The 19,456-nt window shown below is 43.5% G+C and overlaps 1 protein-coding gene across 3 annotated transcripts in view; it reads right to left on the reverse strand.

Annotated features, from left to right (window-relative positions):
* The window catches only part of APLF (aprataxin and PNKP like factor), a 254,569-nt gene that overhangs the window by 29,669 nt on the left and 205,444 nt on the right, over positions 1-19,456 (reverse strand). For all 3 annotated transcript variants that reach the window (XM_040430044.1, XM_040430043.1, XM_040430045.1), the window contains one exon: positions 2,464-2,510. In XM_040430044.1, the coding sequence (XP_040285978.1) occupies positions 2,464-2,510 (47 nt within the window). The remainder of the gene's footprint in view (positions 1-2,463; positions 2,511-19,456) is intronic.

Consider the following 19,456-nt stretch of genomic DNA (forward strand, 5'->3'; position numbering starts at 1 on the left):
CAGGTAGTCACACGTTGTGATGGAAAAGGCAAAAAAAACTCTCCATTTTTGAACGTAGTTGGGTTGTTGAACTGCATAAGCAGGGTCTCTCACAGCGCGCCATCGCTGCTGAGGTGGGACGCAGTAAGACAATCATTTGGAATTTCTTAAATGATCCTGAGGGTTATGGAACAAAAAAGTCAAGTGGAAGACCCCAAAAAATTTCATCAGCACTGAGCCGGAGGATCCAATTGGCTGTCCGACTGGACGATCCTCGACCCAAATTAAGGCCCTTACTGGTGCTGACTGCAGCCCCATAACCATCAGACGGCATCTGAGACTGAAGGGCTTCAAAAACAAAAAACGTCTTCAAAGACCTTGTCTCCTTGAACGCCACAGAACTGCTCGTTTGGACTTTGCAAGAGAGCACCAAACATGGGACATTCAAAGGCGGAAGAAAGTTTTATTCTCTCATGAGAAAAAAATGTAACCTTGACGGTCCTGATGGTTTCCAACGTTACTGGCATGACAAGCAGATCCCACCTGAGATGTTTTCTACGCGCCACAGTGGAGGGGGCACCATAATGGTCTGGGGTGCTTTTTCCTTCAGTGGAACAATGGAGCTTCAGGAAGTGCAGGGGCGTCAAACAGCCGCTGGCTATGTCCAGATGTTGCAGAGAGCATTCCTCATGACTGAGGGCCCTCGTCTGTGTGGTAACGACTGGGTTTTTCAACAGGACAACACTACAGTACACAATGCCCGCAGGACAAGGGACTTCTTCCAGGAGAACAACATCACTCTTTTGGCCCACCCTGCGTGTTCCCCTGATCTAAATCCAATTGGGAACCTTTGGGGATGGATGGCAAGGGAAGTTTACAGAAATGGAAAACAGTTTCAGACAGTAGATGGCCTTCGTGCGGCCGTCTTCACCACTTGGCGAAATGTTCCCACTCACCTCATGGAAACGCTTGCATTAAGCATGCCGAAAAGAATAACAATAACGGCGGAGCTACTCATTAATGGGTTCATGTTTGGAAGTTGGATTTCTGTTTTGGGGGGGGTTTAGGGTTTATTTGGAGGTATGGTCCTAAACTTTTGATCAGCTGAAAAACAGCCTGTTTCAGTTTATTTGTTGTTTTCATTAAATTGAATGCTCAAAAAATGTTTTGTCTCACTCCCATTTCTTCTAGTTGCATGTTGAAGCTCTACTTGGAACCTTGTTAAGATCCATTCATGCTAAATATGATTTTTTGCCATTTTTCAAGTGGTCTTAAACTTTTGATCAGGACTGTATATATGTATATATGTATGCATGTATGTATGTATGTATGTTCCGCGATCACTCAAAAATGCAACCATCAATTTCAACGAAACTTTGTTTACACATCCCTTGCTACCAGGAAAGAAATCTTGTGGGGGTCACAGCTCTCTAGGACGTACCGTTCCTGAGATATTCCCAAAAAATGACCTGCATTAGCTAATACAAGCCTGCAAGTCTTTCTCTTCATATCCCAACTGCTGTACACACGGTCACATGTCCCTTATCAGCCAATAGAAGCTTGTAGGCCCTTAATCTCCACATACACACAGTTTTACTCCAGGTTTCCATAACAACCCAGCCATTTTTCTTCACTGCTGTTGGTCAGCTTTAGGCTAGGGCTACATGACGACATGTGTCGCGCGAGAAATAAGTCGCACGACACATAGAGCACAACTACACTGCGACATTGATGTCGCACCAATGTTGAGTGACAATTTTTATAATGATAGTCTATGGTGTTGCACTGCGACATGCTGTGACAGCGACGCAGTAGGTCACGTGTCGCAGAGCGACACCATAGTCTAGCATTATAAAAATTGTTGAGACAAAATGTTGCGCGACACATGTCGTCATGCAGCCCTAGCATTAAAGGGCCAGGGCGCTGTGGAGGTCACTGTTAAAGGGGCGGACACTGTGGATGTTACTGTTAAGGGGGCAGGCCGCTGTGGAGGTCATTGTTAAAGGGGAGGACACTGTGGAGGTCACTGTTAAGGGGGCAGGGGCCACTATTAAAGGGTCAACTGCTGTGGAGGTCACTGTTAAGGCAGCAGGGTACTGAGAGGTCACTGTTAAGGCAGAGGGGTACTGTGGAGGTCACTGTTAAGGGGGCGGGCACCTGAGGAGGTCACAGTCAATGGAGTGGGGTGCTGTGAAACGCACTGTTAAAGGGACGGGCTGCTGTGAAGGTCAAAGTTAAGGGGATGGTCTGCTGTGGAGGTCCCATTTTAAAGTGGCGGGGCACTTTGGTGGGGTCAGTGTTAAGGGGTGGGGGACTGTGGAGTTCACTATTAAAGGGGCGGGTTGCTCTAGAGGTCACTGTTATGGGGGATACTGTCGATATCTTTTAAAGACACACACAAACATTAAATGAAATAGATGAAATATACCCGTGAGAAGCCGGGTCCTTCTGCTAGCAACACATAAAAGAAGGCATTCTCCTTACCTGGCGGTCTAGTGTGCTTGTATTCCAGCTTGTGTTGTGGATTTTTCCTAGAAGAGAAAATAACATGTATATTAATACACTGTATCACACTACTGAGATCATCTCTGCGCACCGCATACTCATCAAAACATCAGTATTCGCTATTATATAGAACATTAAAGAAGACCGGTCATCTCTCCAGACTTGTCTGTTTCAGTAACTACTTGCATTCCCTGTGTAATAAGAATTCTGGAGCATATTTTCATATAACTCTATTATTCCAACTTGAAGCTTATGAATGAATCTCCAGCAGCCTGCAATGAAGGTCCAACTGGGCGTTACCAGTTGGGGGTGTGTTCTTACACCCTGTGACACTGGCAGCACTGATTTGATAGTGTCAGACCGTGAAGGGACCCCCCCCCCCCCCCCAACTGGAAACACCCCAAGTTCGAGTAAGGATAAACACAACATAGAGTTATAAGAAAAGATACTCTTGGATTGTTATTGCATAGGGAATGCAATTAGTTACTAAAAGAGAGAGGTGACAGCTCCGCTTTAAAGGGGTTCTGCACTTTGTTTAAACTGATGATCTATCCTCTGGATAGATCATCAGCATCTGATCGGCGGGAGTCTGACACCCGGGACCCCTGCCGATCAGCTGTTTGTGAAGGCAGCGGCGCTCCAGCAGCGCAGCGGCCTTCTCACTGTTTACCGCAGGCCCAGTGATGTCACGACTAGTATCACTGGGCCTGGGCGCGGCTAAGCTCTGTTCACTTGAATGGAGCTTAGCCCCGCCCAGGCCAGTTGATACAAGTCGTGACGTCACACGGCCAGTGGTAAACAGTGAGAAGGCCGCGGCGCTGCTGGAGCGTCGCTGCCTTCTTAAACAGCTGATCGGCGGGGGTCCCGGGTGTCGGACCCCCCGCCGATCAGATGCTGATGATCTATCCATCAGTTTAAACAAAGTGCAGAACCCCTTTAAAGTACAGAATGTGTGGTGTGCATAACTGAACCACCATGTACATGGAGATACTGAAGACTATTAATTACAATGCTTTACTCACTGTGAAAGCAAACATTTTACAATTAAAAGGGTTTTCCGAGATGTTAATACTGATGACCTATCCTCAGGATTGCTCATCAGTATCTGATCGGTGGAGGTCCGAAACCTGGCACCCCTGCCGATCAGCTGTTTGAGAAGGCAACGGCGCTCAAGCTTCCCGAGCTCACCACCGTACACTGTATAGCGGCTGTGCTTGGCATCGCAGCTCAGCCCCATTTAATTTAATGCGGCTGAGCTGCGCCTAGTCCATGTGACCGATAAACGGGTCGTCACTGGCCTACGAAAAGCAGTGAAAAGGCTGCAGCACTACTTCTCGAACAGTTGATCGGCGGGGGTCCTGAGTGTCTGACCCCCACCAATCAGATACGGATGACCTATTCACAGGTTAGATCATCAGTATTAACATCTTGGAAAACCCCTTTAAGCTTCAGTACATAAGACAGATTGAAGAGATGGATAAAAGTGATCAAGGTCTGTCTATGTACCAGAAACCACATGCCCAAGACCTCGTGGTAAGTCTGCCGTAATGCGTGATTCACAGCCATAAAATTAAGCCTCTCTGTCTGTGCTTGCTTTGTTATAGTAAAGATGTATTAGATAGAAAGTGACCGCATTTTGAAAAATACACCCCTCAAGGAATTTATCGAGGGTGTGTACTGAGGGCTTTGATCCCACACATGGCTTTGAAAATAAAAAAATTAATTTTTTCCAATAACGTGTATAAATCCCGTATTTTTCATTTTTCCAAGGGGTAACAGGACAAAAGCTCCTCATTTTCTCCTGAATACGTCAACACCCCAGATCACAGGGTTCAGAAGAGAAAGAGCTCCATGTGCATTTGAGGCCTAGTTTGGCGATTTGAGGCTCAGAGGTTAGATAAAAAAAAAAGAAACCCTCAAGAAGTGACCCCATTTTAGAAAACCACACCCCTCCCAGAATTTACCAAGGGGTATAAGTGAGCATTTTGACCCCACAGGTATTTTGCAAAAATTAATGCACAGCAGATGCAAAGTGAAAATTGCAATTTTCAGTGCCCAATATGTTGTGCCCAGCATATGAAAAGTAAGCCGTTTATGATTATGGCGTTTTTGCTGGATCCGTCATGGATCAGCAAAAACGCTTCCGTCATGATAATACAACCGATTGCATCTGTTATGAACGGATCTTGTTGTATGATCTCTAAAATAGCCATGACGGATCTGTCTCTAAAACAATTGTAAGTCAATGGGGGACGAATCCGCAGCTTGCAGCGCTTTTGTGTGCGTCATGGGAGCGCAATGAAACAGAACGGAATGCATTCTGCTGCACTCTGTTCCCTTCTGTTCAGTTTTGTCCCCATTGACAATGAATGGGGACATAACTGAAGCGGATCTCAATAGCAGAAGGGGAAAACGCTGGTGTGAAAGTAGCCTATGCTAGAAACACCCTACAAGTGGCCCAAATCTTTTGCCTGGACATAAAACAGGGCTCTGGAGTAAAAGAGCACCATGCAAATTTGAGGCCCAATATGGTGATTTACGCATCTCATGCTGACAACCGTAGAGGCTCTGGGGTGAAATAATGAATGGAACCTCTGGAAAGTGACTCCATTTTGGAAACTACCCCCCTGAAGTTCTTTCTTAAGGGGTGGAGTAAGCATTGCACAGCAGATGTGAATATTGAAATTTGGCTGCAGATATGCCAACTTGGTGCCCAATATGTTGTGCCTATCAAGTGCCAGTGTGAAAAGTCAGCCCTGTTATTATTATGTTTCCTGGTGCTAGAAACACCCTACAGTACATGTGGCCCTAACCTTTTTGCCAGAACATGAGATGGCTCAAGAGTAAAAGGATCACCATGCACATTGCGACATTTACAAATCATGTGCTGACAACTGTAGAGGATCTGGGTTGAAATAATAAATGGAACTCCCCCAACATCAGAAATTTTGGAAACACCGCCCATCAAGGTATTAAGGGCTGGAGTGAGCATTTTGACCCCACAGATATTTTGCAGAACTTAATGCACAGCGGACAGTGCAAAATTAAAATTGCAAATTTTCCACAGATATGGTATTTCAGTGCCCAATTCTCTATGCCCAGCTTCTGCCATCTGAGACACTCCGCGTCCTTTAAATTGTTCTACTGGGTACTGAAATGCCATCAAAGCTGATGTAAGCAGCTGTTTGAGCACGCCACAGGGTTCAAAAAGGAAAGACAGCCTTTTGGTTTTTGCAGTGTAGATTTTGATGGACTGGTTTACAGGCGCCATGTTGCTATTGAACAGCCTTTGGGGTAGCAGTACAGACATTTTTGGGGAACCATACATTTTTTTTTCTCTCAATAGAGTTGTGTGAGGGCATATCTTTTTGGGGGATGAGTTGCCATTATTGGTTCTATTTTGGGGTACATATGACTTTTTGATCACTATTTATTTATTTATTTTATTTTACCAATTTTTCGCAAACTAATTAAAAAAAAAAAAAAAATCATATTTTTTGCATCTCCATGTTGTGAGAGCCATATTTTTTTTTTTTTTTGCAGGATGAGTTGGCAAGGTACCAACTTTTTGATCGCTTGATAGTGTTTTTTGGGAGGAAAGGTGACCACAAAAATGGTTGTTCTCCCAGATCTGGTGGATGAAAACTAGCTCCCATGCATTGCATACAGAAAGTAGAGGAGAATTTGTTTCCTAACTTTATCACACTCACCTAGAAACGGCACCAGGATCATGGAGGACATTACAGAGAATGGCTGTAAATATAGCACTTGGGCAGAGACAGAAACTTTCTATTTAACTGTGCGGTCTTTCTCGCTTTGTGTCTCTCTATAGTATCTCCTTTAGTTCCTGTAGCCTACCCCCCTCCTCTCCACAGACTAGTATGGCGTGATTTAATCTGATCCTTCAGTGAACAGCAACCATCCAAGACTGATTTCTCATGATTTTTAGACTTTGTAAGACAGTCATTTTAGAAAAGGGAGGGGCAGAAACAGCTAATAACTCAAGAACACTGCATTTTTTTCTGATAAGATGCATTACAAAGTTACTTATGGCGGTGTGTTAGACAAAGAGTGGGTGAGATTTCCGCGCGGGTGCAATGCGCGAGGTGAACGCATTGCACCTGCATTGAATCCGGACCCATTCACTTCAATGGGGCTGTGCAGATGAGCGGTGATTTTCACGCATCTCTTGGGGGATGCGTGAAAATCGCAGCATGTTCTATAGTCTGCGTTTTTCACGCAACGCAGGCCCCATAGAAATGAATATGGCTGCGTGAAAATCGTAAGCATTCGTAAGCAAGTGCGGATGCTGTGCGATTTTCACACATGGTTGTTAGGAGATAATAGGGATGAGCAACCCCGGACCCCATTAAAGTAAATTCATTGTATTATTTTCCCTTATAACATGGTTAAAAAATAAAATAAAAATTAACTCACCTCATCCACTTGATTGCGCAGCCGGCATCATCATCTTTCTTCTTCTTCTTCTTCTTTCAGGACCTGCAAAAGCACCTTTAATACAGAATGCTTACTAAAATGACGATTAAAAAAAAATAATTAACAGCTGGCATCGTCTTCTTTTTTCTTCTTTCAGGACCTGCAAAAGGACCTTTGATGACGTAATCGCGCTCACCACGTGGTGAGCGCGGTGACGTCAGCGCAGGTCCTGCTGAATGAAGATAGAAGGATCTTCTATCTTCATTCAGCAGGACCTGCGCTGACGTCACCGCGCTCACCATGTGGTGAGCGCGATTACGTCATCAAAGGTCCTTTTGCAGGTCCTGAAAGAAGAAAAAAAAAAAGACGATGCCGGCTGTTAATTATTTTTTTTTTAATCGACATTTTAGTAAGCATTCTTTATTAAGAATGCTATTATTTTAACCATGTTATAAGGGAAAACAATAAAACCTACAAAACAATAAAACCTACAGTGAATAAGTCCGGGTTCGGGTCTGGGTACCACATTCTGTTTTTTATCACACGCGTGCAAAATGCACCCGCGCAATAAAAACTGAACAATGCAACACAATCGTAGTCAAAACTGACTGAAATTGCATGCACACTCGCGTGGGTTTCCCGCGATGCATCCGGAGAAAATCCAGGACGCCTGTGCGAAAGAGGCCTAAAACAGCAACATTTCTTTAATCTACAACTGGGGTATTGATTTCAAATCCAATCATGGGTAATATCTGCATTGAGTTTGCATTTTCTCCTGCTGTTTCTGTGGGTACCTCATGGTACACCTGGAAACTATTTAAAAAATACTACTAGCTAAAATGACTTCCTATAAATTTTGCCTTACTGATTGTGTGCTTGTAATAGTGAATTTAAATATGAGCTCCACTACAAATAAGCAACTGCAAAAAAGTGAAATGAAAATCCTGTTTTAATTTCCAGAACTATACGATAATCTAGAATCTTAAAAGTCAAGAAGAAGAAGAAGTTTAAGCAGAAAGCGCAAATTACGACTCTTGATATTTTGTTGAATTTTGATGACTTGTAAATTATGTGTGAACATTATAGTTTGTGCTGACTTCTGGGACGTTATTTAACCCATAAATTAGTTTTGTATAATTTTTTCTGATAGGTTCATTAAAGAGGACCTGTCACCACTCCTGACATGCCTGTTCTATAAGATTCGTGCATTCCCCATGTAATAACAATTCTGGAGCATCTATTCTTATGGCTCTATGTGCCATTCATTTATTATTTCTACTAGAAGTTATGAATGAATTGCTAGCAGTCTGCAGTAAGGGTACAGAAGGGTGGTAACAAGTTGGTGGTGTGTACCTGCACAGTCTGACAATGGCAGCACTGATTGGATAGAGTGAGTCTGTGCAGGGACCCCCCCCCCCCCCCCCAACTAGTTACCTCCCCTCTGTACCCTTACTGCAGACTTCTAGTAGAAATAATAAAGGAATGGCACAACATAGAGCCATAAGAATAGATGTTTCAGAAATGTTATTACATGGGGATTGCATGAAGCTATTAAAACAGTAATGTCAGGAGCGGAGACAGGTCCTCTTTAACCACTTACCCAGGTCACACTAACGCCAATAGGCGTCATCTCGCGTGAGCCGAGATTTCCTGTGAACGCGCGCCCACAGGCGCGCGCGCTCACAGGAACGGAAGGTAAGAGAGTTGATCTCCAGCCTGTCAGCGGCGATCGTTCGCTGGCAGGCTGGAGATGTGTTTTTTTTAACCCCTAACAGGTATATTAGACACTGTTTTGATAACAGCGTCTAATATACCTGCTACCTGGTCCTCTGGTGGTCCCCTTTGTTTGGATCGACCACCAGAGGACACAGGTAGCTCAGTAAAGTAGCACCAAGCACCACTACACTACACCCCCCCCCCGTCACTTATTAACCCCTTATTAGCCCCTGATCACCCCTGATCACCCCATATAGACTCCCTGATCACTCCCCTGTCATTGATTACCCCCCTGTCATTGATCACACCCCTGTAAAGCTCCATTCAGATGTCCGCATGATTTTTACGGATCCACTGATAGATGGATCGGATCCGCAAAACGCACACGGACGTCTGAATGGAGCCTTACAGGGGCGTGATCAATGACTGTGGTGATCACCCCATATAGACTCCCTGATCACCCCCTGTCATTGATTACACCCCTGTCATTGATCACACCCCTGTAAAGCTCCATTCAGACGTCCGCATGATTTTTACGGATCCACTGATAGATGGATCGGATCCGCAAAACACATACAGGCGTCTCCCTGGAGCCTTCCAGGGGGAGTGATCACCCCATATAGACTCCCTGATCACCCCCCCGTCATTGATCACCCCCCCTGTCAGGCTGCATTCAGATGTCCGTATGATTTTTACGGATCCACGGATACATGGATCAGATCCGCAAAACACATACGGACATCTGAATGGAGCCTTACAGGGGCATGATCAATGACTGTGGTGATCACCCCATATAGACTCCCTGATCACCCCCCTGTCATTGATTACCCCCCTGTCATTGATCACCCCCCTGTAAAGCTCCATTCAGACGTCCGCATGATTTTTACGGATCCACTGATAGATGGATCGGATCCGCAAAACACATACAGGCGTCTCCCTGGAGCCTTCCAGGGGGGGGTGATCACCCCATATAGACTCCCTGATCACCCCCCTGTCATTGATCACCCCCCCTGTCAGGCTGCATTCAGATGTCTGTATGATTTTTACGGATCCACGGATACATGGATCGGATCCGCAAAACACATACGGACATCTGAATGGAGCCTTATAGGGGGGTGATCAATGACAGGGGGGTGATCACCCCATATAGACTCCTTGATCACCCCCCTGTCATTGATCACCCCTCTGTAAGGCTCCATTCAGACATTTTTTTGGCCCAAGTTAGCAGAATTTTTTTTTTTTTTTTTCTTACAAAGTCTCATATTCCACTAACTTGTGTCAAAAAATAAAATCTCACATGAACTCACCATACCCCTCACGGAATCCAAATGCGTAAAATTTTTTAGACATTTATATTCCAGACTTCTTCTCACGCTTTAGGGCCCCTAGAATGCCAGGGCAGTATAAATACCCCACATGTGACCCCATTTCGGAAAGAAGACACCCCCAGGTATTCCGTGAGGGGCATATTGAGTCCATGAAAGATTGAAATTTTTGTCCCAAGTTAGCGGAAAGGGAGACTTTGTGAGAAAAAAATAAAAAATATCAATTTCCGCTAACTTGTGCCAAAAAACAAAATTTCTATGAACTCGCCATGCCCCTCATTGAATACCTTGGGGTGTCTTCTTTCCAAAATGGGGTCACATGTGGGGTATTTATACTGCCCTGGCATTCTAGGGGCCCCAAAGCATGAGAAGAAGTCTGGTATCCAAATGTCTAAAAATGCCCTCCTAAAAGGAATTTGGGCACCTTTGCGCATCTAGGCTGCAAAAAAGTGTCACACATCTGGTATCGCCGTACTCAGGAGAAGTTGGGGAATGTGTTTTGGGGTGTCATTTTACATATACCCATGCTGGGTGAGAGAAATATCTTGGTCAAATGCCAACTTTGTATAAAAAAATGGGAAAAGTTGTCTTTTGCCAAGATATTTCTCTCACCCAGCATGGGTATATGTAAAATGACACCCCAAAACACATTCCCCAACTTCTCCCGAGTACGAAGATACCACATGTGTGACACTTTTTTGCAGCCTAGGTGGGCAAAGGGGCCCATATTACAAAGAGCACCTTTCGGATTTCACAGGTCATTTACCTACTTACCACACATTAGGGCCCCTGGAAAATGCCAGGGCAGTATAACTACCCCACAAGTGACCCCATTTTGGAAAGAAGACACCCCAAGGTATTCCGTGAGGGGCATGTCGAGTTCCTAGAATTTTTTATTTTTTGTCACAAGTTAGTGGAAAATGATGATTTCTTTTTTTTTTCATACAAAGTCTCATATTCCACTAACTTGTGACAAAAAATAAAAACTTCCATGAACTCACTATGCCCATCAGCGAATACCTTGGGGTCTCTTCTTTCCAAAATGGGGTCACTTGTGGGGTAGTTCTACTGCCCTGGCATTCTAGGGGCCCAAATGTGTGGTAAGGAGTTTGAAATCAAATTCTGTAAAAAATAACCAGTGAAATCCGAAAGGTGCTCTTTGGAATGTGGGCCCCTTTGCCCACCTAGGCTGCAAAAAAGTGTCACACATCTGGTATCTCCGTACTCAGGAGAAGTTGGGGAATGTGTTTTGGGGTGTCATTTTACATATACCCATGCTGGGTGAGAGAAATATCTTGGCAAATGACAACTTTTCCCATTTTTTTATACAAAGTTGGCATTTGACCAAGATATTTCTCTCACCCAGCATGGGTATATGTAAAATGACACCCCAAAACACATTCCCCAACTTCTCCTGAGTACGGCGATACCAGATGTGTGACACTTTTTTGCAGCCTAGGTGGGCAAAGGGGCCCATATTCCAAAGAGCACCTTTCGGATTTCACTGGTCATTTTTTACAGAATTTGATTTCAAACTCCTTACCACACATTTGGGCCCCTAGAATGCCAGGGCAGTAGAACTACCCCACAAGTGACCCCATTTTGGAAAGAAGAGACCCCAAGGTATTTCGTGATGGGCATAGTGAGTTCATAGAACTTTATATTTTTTGTCACAAGTTAGTGGAATATAAGACTTTGTAAGAAAAAAATAAAAATAAATCATCATTTTCCGCTAACTTGTGACAAAAAATAAAAAGTTCTATGAACTCACTATGCCCATCAGCGAATACCTTAGGGTGTCTACTTTCCGAAATGGGGTCATTTGTGGGGTGTTTGTACTGTCTGGCCATTGTAGAACCTCAGGAAACATGACAGGTGCTCAGAAAGTCAGAGCTGCTTCAAAAAGCGGAAATTCACATTTTTGTACCATAGTTTGTAAACGCTATAACTTTTACCCAAACCATTTTTTTTTTTTACCCAAACATTTTTTTTTTATCAAAGACATTTAGAACAATAAATTTAGAGCAAAATTTATATATGGATCTCGTTTTTTTTGCAAAATTTTACAACTGAAAGTGAAAAATGTCATTTTTTTTGCAAAAAAATCGTTAAATTTCGATTAATAACAAAAAAAGTAAAAATGTCAGCAGCAATGAAATACCACCAAATGAAAGCTCTATTAGTGAGAAGAAAAGGAGGTAAAATTCATTTGGGTGGTAAGTTGCATGACCGAGCAATAAACCGCTAAAGTTGTGGAGTGCCGATTTGTAAAAAAGGGCCTGGTCTTTAGGGGGGTATAAACCTGTGGTCCTTAAGTGGTTAATCCAAAGATGAAAATAAACAATACAAGTAAAGTAAGGTAGGGGGCGGCACTACTACACCAACTGGGCGCACATAGAACACGAATGGAGGTGCTCAGCTGGACATAGCAGATGAGGTACAAGGCGTAATCAGTGTAGAAGTGAAAACAGGCAGCGGCACTCACCCGTGTGTAGTAGACAGCTTTATTTCTCAAAGTTACATCAGGCAGGGGGCGGACAGATCCAGAGCACGCATTGAACAGCGGCGGCCGTTTCGCGCTACATGCGCTTCTTCTGGCTGTGCGTCAATGCGTGCTTGCGCATCGCTCCTTTTAAATGCTGGCGCAGGCCGTTGCCATGGAAATTGACAAACCAGGCTGCGTCTGCATAAAGGGAATGACTGAAAATAATACAAATGTAAATATAAAAACAATGACATGTGCAACGTCATGGATCATAAACAATACAAACACTATGACAATATGCTAATACATAGGATATTATAAAAAGGGGCTGAGATCGTTCCTGTCATTCATACCCAGTTCCCCTAGGGCTTGTGTACGTAGTACCCACCTAGCCTCTCTCTGTAGGAGTAGACGATGTCTGTCTCCTCCTTGCAGGGGCGTGGGTACGGTTTCTAAACCTGAGAAGGAGATACAGCTGACGTCACCATCATGAGCTCTTCTCACATGTTCTATGAGTCTCGGACATCCTTTTCCTGTCCTAATGGAATTAAAATGTTCCCTGACTCGTTCATACAGGCATCTTATAGTCTTACCGATGTAGAAGCGTCCACACATGCACAATAGTAAATATACTACGTAAGTACTGCGGCAATTGATAAAGGTATTAACTTTGTGTGAAATGTCGGCAAACTCAACACATTTCTTCTGAGAATTACTAGTGCACAGTGAGCAGCTTCCACACCTGAAGTTGCCCTTGGGAAGGTTACTATTAAGCCAGTTCTTGCTCCTATCTGATTGGAACCTACTCCTGACAAGCTTGTCTTTCACAGTATGACTCCTTCTAAAGGAAATCAGGGGTTTCTGCTGTGTCAATTCATTTAGAGTTGCATCCCTTCTTAAGACGTCCCAATTTTTGAATATGACTGACCGTATGCGTTCCGCCATGGGGCTGTACTTAAATGAAAATGCAAATCTGGCGCTCTTTTTCCCCCTTTTGGTCTGATCCTTTTTCTCATATCCACTTTTCAGAAGACTATCTTGTGTGAAGTTTTGTTCCACTCGTTCCATCTCCCTCTCTAGTACCTCTTCCGGATAGCCTCTCCTAACCAGTCGCTGTTTAGGATCCTGAGCCTGTCTGTGGTATCCACTGTCTGTGCTGTTGATACGTCTCAATCTAATGAATTGACTGTAAGGTACGGATTTCTTGACACTCTGTGGATGGAAGCTGTCGTGGTGGAGCAAGGAGTTGGTTGCCGTGGGCTTGCGAAAGCCCTCCGTGACCAACCCGTCGCCTTCCACCAGGACAGCCACATCCAAGAATTCTAACCTATTGCCTTGTAAAGGTCATGCCCATATCATTCTCATTGAGATACTTCACAAATTCACCACATTCTTGTTCTGTACCTTCCCAGACTAGAAACACATCATCTACAAAGCGTAGATATGTTTTAAGCTTAGAAAGAAAAGGGTTATTGGTAGAGTAAACATACCTGTCCTCTAGTCTGGCAAGGTACATATTAGCAAATGTACAGGAGACGGGGGTCCCCATAGCCGTACCCACTCTTTGTCTGAACCACTCGTTCCCAAAAAGGAAAGTATTATTAGTTAAAATAAACTTAAGTGCCTCGCCAACAAATTCACGGTATAAATCACTATTACCCAGGTTCGCCACGATGTCAAGCCCACGGCGACCAACTCCTTGCTCCACCACGACAGCTTCCATCCACAGAGTGTCAAGAAATCCGTACCTTACAGTCAATTCATTAGATTGAGACGTATCAACAGCACAGACAGTGGATACCACAGACAGGCTCAGGATCCTAAACAGCGACTGGTTAGGAGAGGCTATCCGGAAGAGGTACTAGAGAGGGAGATGGAACGAGTGGAACAAAACTTCACACAAGATAGTCTTCTGAAAAGTGGATATGAGAAAAAGGATCAGACCAAAAGGGGGAAAAAGAGCGCCAGATTTGCATTTTCATTTAAGTACAGCCCCATGGCGGAACGCATACGGTTAGTCATATTCAAAAATTGGGACGTCTTAAGAAGGGATGCAACTCTAAATGAATTGACACAGCAGAAACCCCTGATTTCCTTTAGAAGGAGTCATACTGTGAAAGACAAGCTTGTCAGGAGTAGGTTCCAATCAGATAGGAGCAAGAACTGGCTTAATAGTAACCTTCCCAAGGGCAAGGTGTGGAAGCTGCTCACTGTGCACTAGTAATTCTCAGAAGAAATGTGTTGAGTTTGCCGACATTTCACACAAAGTTAATACCTTTATCAATTGCCGCAGTACTTACGTAGTATATTTACTATTGTGCACGTGTGGACGCTTCTACATCGGTAAGACTATAAGATGCCTGTATGAACGAGTCAGGGAACATTTTAATTCCATTAGGACAGGAAAAGGATGTCCGAGACTCATAGAACATGTGAGAAGAGCTCATGATGGTGACGTCAGCTGTATCTCCTTCTCAGGTTTAGAAACCGTACCCACGCCCCTGCAAGGAGGAGACAGACATCGTCTACTCCTACAGAGAGAGGCTAGGTGGGTACTACGTACACAAGCCCTAGGGGAACTGGGTATGAATGACAGGAACGATCTCAGCCCCTTTTTATAATATCCTATGTATTAGCATATTGTCATAGTGTTTGTATTGTTTATGATCCATGACGTTGCACATGTCATTGTTTTTATATTTACATTTGTATTATTTTCAGTCATTCCCTTTATGCAGACGCAGCCTGGTTTGTCAATTTCCATGGCAACGGCCTGCGCCAGCATTTAAAAGGAGCGATGCGCAAGCACGCATTGACGCACAGCCAGAAGAAGCGCATGTAGCGCGGTACCATGCTTCACTACAGAACATGAAAAAGTAGAATGTAAAGCAGCAATTTTTTTTTGTTTTCATGCAGGGTACATAAAAAAAACGTAAGTACAAAGAAAGGAAATCAATTCTCCGATGACCTTTAATGTACTATGCTAATATGAGCTTCACATATTGAGCAGCATTATTGTACGCATCTACAAACCTCCTTCTCCAAGACATAGCTGCAAGAAAGTCAATGTGTACGGTGCACGGTCTGATCCAGAGGCAAATTATGATTACAGAATGGTCTTTGATCTTTTATGGAAAACTGTAATAAAACTTGAAGCCGGAGTGATAATGAGAACAGGACAGATGTAATAGCAATAGTATTATACCATGGAGCACAGTGCGCGAGCAACAGGTGATTGAGATCCTCACAAGGAAGCGCTGTTCTGAAGAAGAGTGGACCATTACCAGAGAAGAGGACATATGATGATGAATTGGCTCAGGTCGAAATCTGTGTAATCATCAGTACCTGACCAAAGGTGTGAATATATACATTATGTAATCCACTGGAAGATCTGATACTGTAAGTCAGTTGTGATGAAAACAGCAAAATGTGTCAGATGATAAAATAATCATTAAAATGTACTGCATCAAAAGGAATTACTTTCGCACTGTGACAAATACAACTGTCACTAACTGTAACAATGATCACGACCATCACTGACTGCAACCACAACAGGAACTATATGTGAGCATTATCAACTGCCCTTTCCCAGATGAATCAGTGTCAAGGTCCTTGTCTCCTGCTAAGGTTCCTGATATCTGCTTGTTATCCTGACTCTTACTTGTGTTCCTGGACTCTGCTACCTGTTTGATCCCTGCTTGCTTGCCTTGACTGTCCTGCACTGTTGCTCCTGGTTACGACTCAGCCTGCTGACTATGTCTGCACCTCTGGTACCTTGCTCTGGTACCTCCTGGTCTGCCTGGACCAGCTGCCTTGTGTGCCAATCCTCCTCAAGAGGTACCGACCTGGTGTTCCCCTCGGGAAAGTCTATCCCCACCATCAGGGGTACTGTGAAGATCGAGGGGTTCAGTTAGACAACATCCTTAGAGGAGGTAGGACAGGCGGCACAGTGGGTTCACACCCGCTGGAACGTGACAATGTTCCTGGGGGCAGATAATAGTGTCTTCAGTTTATAGCATCCAGTTCTACACATTATTAGAACAACTCCTTTAACAATATCTGGAAAACTGCACTCCATTTGTCCTAAGTGTACTTATAGCTCACCCCATAAATGCACCCCACAGCTCACCCCATAAATACACCTCACAGATTACCCTATAAATACACCTTATAGCTCACCCCATAAATGTACATCACAGTGGAGGTCACCTATTTTGAATGTGAGGCTGGGCATATGCTTTTCTCAATTTGGAGTTGACCCCATGTACCTCACATTAATAGTAGGTGATCCCCAAGTACCTCTGCAAATAATGGGCAACATGGGGTGAATGTGAGCATCAGGGGTACTGTGAAGAATCGAGGGGTTCACTTAGACAACACCCTTAGAGGAGGTAGGATACGTGGCACAGTGGGTATACACCCGCTGGTTCGTGACAATCTTAATGGGGAAAAAATGAAGAGAAGGACAGAACATGGCAGCCGATACTGGCCACCACAGAGAGAAAGCTTCTGGAGTAGTATATTGTGCTGACCCCAACTACTTGTGTTGCCCCACTTTCTGTCAAGTTCGACCAACCTACAACACAGGGGCTGCTTCTAGTTTGTTTTTCCAGGGCCACTTTAAGTTTCTAGCCTGCCCCTGAAGAAGAGATTCACAAACAGAATAAAAATAGATCTACAATTCGGATTTACATAAATCTCTAATGTATAGGCATTTGTCATGAATAAATGAGTTTGTTTCAATAAAGATAAAAATATCTATATACTTTTCCCAGGCGTCTATGTATCTACGTCTTGTCACTTATGTCCGAAGTCTGTATGAAGGAGGATGTGATCCCCGAAACGCGTTTTGGTAATAAAAATTGAAGATGGCTATTAAAGCTTGGAGTCTGGTGCTGGTTCTTCCTTTATCCATTGACGTGCCCCAGACACTTTCGACTCGCGCATTGAACTGACGATATACATTTTTCTAAGACTGGCCTACAAAACACCAGATCTAATAAACCTGCCCCAATGCAGCTACAGTCAAAAGTCGCCAAGACACATAATCATAAGTGACCATAACATTAATGTTTACATGATTGAAAGCGCCCACGAGTGACTACATAGGACTGTATACATGACTGAATGTGATTGTGTCCGACCACAAACATGACTACTACCACCTACACAAATGTAGGAGCCATTATCCACAGTTGGTGACTGACAACAGACACGATTAAATGTAATCAGAACCAAGTGGAAATGTGTCTGACAGTGTCAATGAGACTGAACGTGACTGTGACCAACTGCAACGTCCATGATCGCCTCTGTTGATGTGACTGCATAGTCATTCATGAATGGTAGTATTTACACTTGATTATTGCTATTCTTTTTGCTGTCATTTACTTTTAACAGCTTAAAAGCTTGAATTCGTATAAAGGTCTCGCCGATATCTAATGCCCAATGTTGAATCTAGAATTACAGTAATTTCGCAAACAATTTCCCCCCTGATAGCTAAGATAAAACAAAAAAAGAAAGCCTGAATATAATTTTTGAACAGGCTTGCACAATAAAAAAAATGAAGGGGTAACAATTTATTTTCAAGACAACTTTAATGTCTGCAGCTACAATTGCCTTGTGTTCTTCAAATATACCAACACTTCATAAAAGTAAACTGAAACGTTTAAATGTATCAAAGTACAAAGGAGATATTTCAAGTTTTTGCAAGTGATATTCTGTTCTTAACAGTATAGCCATTTTCCCAGAATAGATATTTATTACCTATCCATAGGATAGATGATAAATATATGATGATGGATAAGTACCCCAATGCTCGGACCCTCACCGTCACTCAACGAGGGTTTCATGCCACTTCAGTGTGAATGAAGCAGCAATAGAGAACATACACTGCCCTCTATTCAACGTCTATGGAGCTGATGGACAAAGCTGAAACTAGCTGAAGGTTGAAATGGTGATATTATTAAAACGTAAGTTTTAATTGATATCAGGATAGAAAAAAGTCCCTAAATATAAACAAAATAACAAATGAGTGCAAAAATTACACACAAAAAATTTGGTACACGGCGTCACCTGAGAGTATAACCGGTTGTCCTACTGTAATCCAGGTGTCATCCGGTCGTTGTGGATGTTCAGAAGGTGTTCGTCGTACTGAAAAGAAATTCTTAGTGGTAGGAACCGGACATGGATGATAGAGGGCTCTAAGTCCCTATTTCACCCTAGGATAGGGATACTGATTTGTCCCAGGTCTCCTAACCACGACCCCGTCCGGAACCTTACCCTTACACTACTTACGCATATTGCTGCTCCTGCCCGTACTCCCTGCTGCTGCGGCCCCATTCATAAATTTCACAGTCCATACTCTGTACACCACTGAGCAGTCAGCGGTGTACAGAGCACAAAATTTTAAGCGCACAGGGAATGGTGCACTTTAGGTAGGGAAAAGACTAAGAAAAATACAAAATTAATTAATAAAGTATATTAGAAAAACTTTTATTAGGGCATTAGGCCTCATGCACACGTGAAAAAAAGCATCCGTTAAAAACGGACACTGTCAGTTTTTCATGGCCATTTTGCATCAATGTGTGCATCCATTTTCTGGCCGTGTGTCCGTTTTGGATCCATTTTTCATGTCCCTTAAAAACGGACATGAAAAATTAATGAATTTGATTGGCAGTTATTTCTAGACCCACCCTTCTGAGAACACCCACAGGATGGTAGGCCCCCAGCTAAAATAATGTCCCCCATGTAGGACCCCAGCTAAATAAATGTCCCCCACAGTGTATATAATTTTTTTTATAGTGCCCTGACCTCACTGCGGGCTCCCCACGCAGATCGCAGGTCCTTCGGCAGGTCCTGCTCAATGAAGAGAGAAGAGACTGCCGCTCCACAAGCAAGTGGATGAGGTGAGGTTTTTTTTTAACCCCTAAAATTTTACACAAAGGTTTAGTTACTCTTTAGGGCTTCCAGATACTGATCACTGACCCCTATTCGTGTAATCTGAAAGGGG

The sequence above is a fragment of the Bufo bufo genome, chromosome 4 (genome assembly GCF_905171765.1).
Source record: "Bufo bufo chromosome 4, aBufBuf1.1, whole genome shotgun sequence".
In the NCBI taxonomy this organism is placed as follows: Eukaryota; Metazoa; Chordata; class Amphibia; order Anura; family Bufonidae; genus Bufo; species Bufo bufo.